The 5,260-nt window shown below is 43.5% G+C and overlaps 1 protein-coding gene across 1 annotated transcript; it reads left to right on the top strand.

The window, feature by feature from the left end:
- The first annotated feature begins 2,189 nt into the window (after nt 1-2,189).
- Nucleotides 2,190-3,937, top strand: SMIM10L1 (small integral membrane protein 10 like 1). Its single transcript, XM_049102391.1, has one exon. It carries the CDS (start codon nt 2,555-2,557, stop codon nt 2,759-2,761), a length of 207 nt encoding a protein of 68 aa, XP_048958348.1. The 5' UTR covers nt 2,190-2,554; the 3' UTR covers nt 2,762-3,937.
- The last annotated feature ends 1,323 nt before the right edge of the window (nt 3,938-5,260 follow it).

The following is a 5,260-nucleotide window of genomic DNA, read 5'->3' as shown; positions in this document are numbered from 1 at the left end:
GGGCGCCTGGGTTGCTCAGTTGGTTAAGTTTCTGACTCTTGATTTCGGTTCAGGTTGTGTGTTCAGCCCCATGTTGGGGAGTCTGCTTGAGATTCTGTCTTCCTCACACACACTTGCTTGCTCTCTCAAAAAACAAAAAAAGTACTAACTTGGAAATATAGTCAAAAAAGGGGAAATAAGATTAGGAAAGGAAGGTCAAGTTAATAGTCAATGGATTATCAACTAGAGAAATAGTTTAGGACATGTGTTACTGTTGATTGCTTACTTATATGTGCCTACTTGGCAATAACTGTGGATCATTCAAGTCTAAAGATCATTCAAGTCTAAATCTAAAGTTTCAAGTCTAAACATAAAAAGGACAGAATAAACATCACAACCATGTAAAATCCTATTCCACTTTCCACTATCAGTTTCATCAGATGGAAATTCTTCATCTCTAGAGCATTAAGGAGTAGGAGACAGAGCTTCATGATTATTCTGAGATGCCCAGTCCTTTCCCATTGGAACAGGACATCTACTGAACCAGATTAGGAATGGATGGCTGCTATTTTCCCCATGGGCTCAGGATGAAAGACAGGATTTTCATGGAGTTAGCCCAAGCTGGGTATAAGAGGTAAGGTAGTATAGAAAGGGTAGAGGAGGAGTCCACATAGTTTTATACAGTTGGAAATGGAAGACCCAGAAATTTAATGACTTCAGTGACCCTGAATATCTCAATTTTTTTTCAGCTTTCAGAAAGTAAATTGTACTTGTATATTAAAATTACACTTTTTCTCCTAGTTCTCAGAGTTGCCATTCATCTTATACTACTCCAGAATATTTTATATTACCAAATACTCTATTTTTTTAAAGATTTTTTACTTATTTATTCATGAGAGACACAGAGAGGGAGAAAGGGAGAGAGACACAGGCAGAGGGAGAAGCAGCCTCCATGCAGGGAGCCCGACGTGGGACTCCATCCTGGATCTCCAGGACCACACCCTGGGCTGAGAGTGGTGTTAAACCGCTGAGCCACCTGGGCTGCCCCCAACTACTCCATTTTATAAACTGTCTCAAATGACTGGCAATCAGTTCCTCTAAGTGCCATCTACACAGTGTTGCTGGGGTGTTAGTACAGCAAAGTAGAAAAAATTCTAGCTGGGGACACACAATTACATTCTACAAATTTCACAGTGGCATATTATTTCTACCAATCATATCATCAGTAGGATATATGGAAACAGAAGTCCTCTGGGATATATTAAGTGTGCTTCAAAGAGTCTCTACCGCTATTCAGTAGAGTGAGATGTGGGATACATAAACAATGCTTTTTCAGAACTAGACTGTAATCTGAAGATTTTGATCAGAAGTTACATATCTGAATAATCCCTGAATGTAAAGGTTGTCTATGGTGAAAAAATGCAGTCCTTAGTAGTTAAAATGTAGAGAAGGTAATGGAATGTACACCATTTAAACATCAGAAGAGTATGTGGCTATGGAAGATAAACTATGATGTTAACCTAAGGTTATTCCGAGTTGAGATTTTAATAGTATTCCAAGCTTTAGGGCCTAGACACAGGTTACACAGGTGTTATCTCCATGGAGAAATGGTAGAGGCTTCCATTCCTTATTTGGACTATTCATGGGTTTACCTGGGCAGGGTGACAGTGTATATATGGAACGTGTCCCCCCCAAAAAAGAAGAGTATATGTGTGCATGTGTGTGTTCCATTTTGTTTTGCTTAAATGTTTCTATCACTTGCGATTGAGAGTCCTAATATACAGGAAAATCTATAGCCTGAGACTGGGATCCTCTACAGTTAAGTATGTTATCAATACGGAGACTTTATGTCTGAACTGGCCTTACTGGGTGGCTCAGTGGTTGAGCATCTGCCTTTGGCTCAGGTCGTGATCCCGGGATCCTGCGATCTAGTCGTGCATCAGGCTCCCGGCGGGAAGCCTGCTTCTCCCTCTGTGTCTCTGCCTCTCTCTATCTTTATGAACGAATGGATAACACCTTAAAAAAAGAAAAAGGAAAAAAAAGAACTAGCTTATGTAAGGAGTTCATGTTGCCCTAATATTAAGGTTAATTTTATGGAACCAAAGGGTGACATTCCTGGCTAATACCCCAGGTCACATAGCAGACAGACCTGAGCTTCAGTCTAGAGTTCGGCGCTTACAAACTGCGTTCTCTACAAACCATGACTTTTTTTTTTTTTTTACTGTTTCCTTTCTTCATTTTAGAGTGAAAATAATAATATCAGTCTGGCTGACCATATTGAGAAGACCAAGTGTACGGTGTATACCAAAGCGGCCCCTTCGGCACCTACCACCTGTCGGGCTCTAAGCGCTAACAACCGGGGCAGCAGCCGACAGGAAGGGGCGGAGCGCGGGCGGCGGCAGGGGCCGGGGCCGGAGCGCCGCGGGGAGGGAACCAGCCAGCGGGAGGCGCCGGTAGGAGCTGGCGGCTGCGTAGCCACCGCCGACCTGCCCCTCGCCGTCCCCACCGTCGGTCGGTAGGGGAGGCCTGTGCTGACCCTCGGCTCTAAGCACTCGGGGCGCGGGGACACGGGCCCATGGCCACCGCGGCGGCTCCGTCTTCCTTGGCCCTCAAAGCCTGCAGCACGGCCGGGGTCCCCAGCTCCTACGGAGTCTTCTGCAAAGGACTCTCCCGCACCTTGCTCGCCTTCTTCGAGCTAGCCTGGCAGCTGCGCATGAACTTCCCGTACTTCTACGTCGCAGGCTCGGTGATCCTCAACATCCGCTTGCAGGTACACATTTAGCGCCGCGCCCAGGAGGCCGGCGTCCCGGCCCGGACATGGCCGCCTCCCGCGAGGCCCGGCGGCGAAGCGGCGCGGCGAGCGCGAGCTCTGGAGTCTCGCGAGAGGGCGTGAGCGCTCTCTGCGGCTGCGCTCTGGGTCCTCGCGGAGCTTCGGGCCGGCGGCGGAAGGCGGGGAGCGGCTGGCGGGGGCGCCGCGGTCGGTTTTCCGGGGACCGCGAAGCGCTTCAGCTTATTTAAGAAGCTTTGCAGCCTTCAAGCAAAAACAGAGCGCCCGTGACGCGTTAGGAAAAAGGAAGGCTACGAAAAAGTTTTCAGAAAAATAAATGTTCGTGTACAGCAAGCTCACGGTCCGAAATAAAATAGGAAAACGTAAATTTCGGGAAGATTGGATTGGATTGGATTGTAAGCAGGACCTTGAATTAATAAGCTGAAGGTCTTAAAGATACACGTGGAAGGCAAAAATATTTCCTCAGTCCAGCAAGAGAAAACCGGGACAATCCAATTTTCAGTGGGGAAAAAAAAAAAACAAAACACCACATAAAGCATCCTTCTGATGCCAAACAACGTAAAATGCTGCTGGATTTTGAACAGGGGGTTGGAGTGTAAGAAAGTGGACTCTCGGTGCCCCTGTGAGTAGCGAGTGGTTCGAGCCCTCGGAGCCAACCAGGCACAGCGCTAAGCGGGGCCGCCTCGTGAATAACGTGTAAATGATGGTCATGATGTAAATGCTGCTGGTGGTTTTCGTCTTTTGAGATAATTCTCAATCGTTGTGAGAACGCGAATGTTACCAGCATCGATCGTGGAAAAGGACAGTTAAGATGCAGGGATGTTGAAGCGGGAGGGAATGGTGATGGTGAGAGAGAGTCGTCAATGGGGAAGGGCGTTTTAGTATTTAAAGAGCAAACGGTAGAAGCGGTATGCCGTAAAGTTGCAATATAACCGTGTTAAAGAGGGAGGAGAGTAAGGGAGAACAGCATGAATTCAGTAAGAAATGTCTAAAGATAAAAAAAGTTAGGTGGGATGTCTCAAAAAGAAAACCTGAGAGTACCGGGTGTGTTTGAATATAAAAAGAGGTTTTTGTTTTGTTTTGTTTTGTTTTTTTCAGAGTCTGAGGATGAATTGGTGGTCTGCAGGTTCCTTAAAAATTAAGAAAATAAATCTTATTATGAAACAGGAACATTCAAAAGTTTTTCGAGAATTGCACTGCATACTTCACTTGTGAATAATACTATTCATACGAAGTCATAATTATGTAAACACTGAATACCAATACAACAAGAAATGATTGTGTGGTATTGGGGGGATTGGAGAGGACACAGGTGTGTGTAATGGGAAAGACTCCCTCAAGATCTAATACAGAGAAGTCAATAAAAAAGTATAAACACATTTTTCAGGAAAAAAAAAAAAACTATAATCGTAAAATGTGTAAAGAGTGGATAGAGAAAAGGAGGACTGCTGTCTTTCACTATCAATCCAACAGTATTATTTTGCTTTTTCTTAATTGTACATAGGTATTTCTTTGAAACTTAATTTTTAAAAGTTTCATTTTTAAAAGGTGTCCCCCCGCTGCCCCAGGCAATTGAAGTGTACTGCACTGGTAAAAAGCCACCATAGTAAAATGAGATTGGGTTTTTAAATCAGACAGATCACTGTTAAAATACAAACTGTTTATGGTTTTAGGCGAGTCCATTAATCTGCCAAAACCCAGTTTCCTCAGCTATTAAAAGAAAATGAAAATACCTACTTTGAAAAGTCAGTCCGGGAATTAAAAATAAGCCTCACATGTTTCTCACATGTTGATTAAGAAAACTTGAAACTCACAGAATGCCTGTCTTTTGCAGTGGAGCTTTTCAGTCCTCAAGGAGATCTGTAAGGTACTGACACTGGGGGCGTAGGGCAGAACCCCCAGAAGGATTTTAAGAGATAAAAGGGGCCATTATTTGTAGAGGTAAAGGTTTATAAACTAGTTGTAGTTTTGTATTCCACTGACTTTGTACAACCAACAAGTATATTCTAAGGTTGTAAGATAAGTTCCCCCTCCAGCACCTGGTCTGGTTTTGGGTTATTGTGTTTCCTACCCTTTCTGTATTCTTTTGTCTCCAGGCAAACTTTCTTCGGCCTTCTCTGCCCTTCTTTTTTTTCTTTTCTTTTGCCTATTGTTACTCTACCTGTGTTTTAAGACTAAACTTAGATGACACTTTTTTTTCATTATATTTTCCCAGAGTCCCCTGATTGTATTAGAGTTAATTTCTTTCACTCCATCCAAGGGTTAATTACACACGTAAATAGCCCATGTCATTTTCATAGGCTGCCCAATTTTTCCCTAATTGTGCATTAGTCATCAGATGTGGGTTTTTGTTTTTATTTTTAGATATTGAAGAGACAGGTTTCTATAATCTCTTCCATTGGTTATTATGTATTGTTCTGAGAGTGCAGGAACTAAAACATTTTGTGTTTTTTTAAAGATTTTATTTATTCATGAGAGAGGCAGAGACACCCC

The sequence above is a fragment of the Canis lupus genome, chromosome 27, assembly GCF_003254725.2.
Source record: "Canis lupus dingo isolate Sandy chromosome 27, ASM325472v2, whole genome shotgun sequence".
Classification (NCBI taxonomy): Eukaryota; Metazoa; Chordata; class Mammalia; order Carnivora; family Canidae; genus Canis; species Canis lupus.
Note: the sequence above shows the minus strand (reverse complement) of the source record. Positions and strands in the feature narration are given on the sequence as shown.

Excerpts from the sequence above, each read along its gene's own strand:
- SMIM10L1 (XM_049102391.1), top strand. The coding sequence starts at position 2,555 with ATGGCCACCGCGGCGGCTCCGTCTTCCTTGGCCCTCAAAGCCTGCAGC.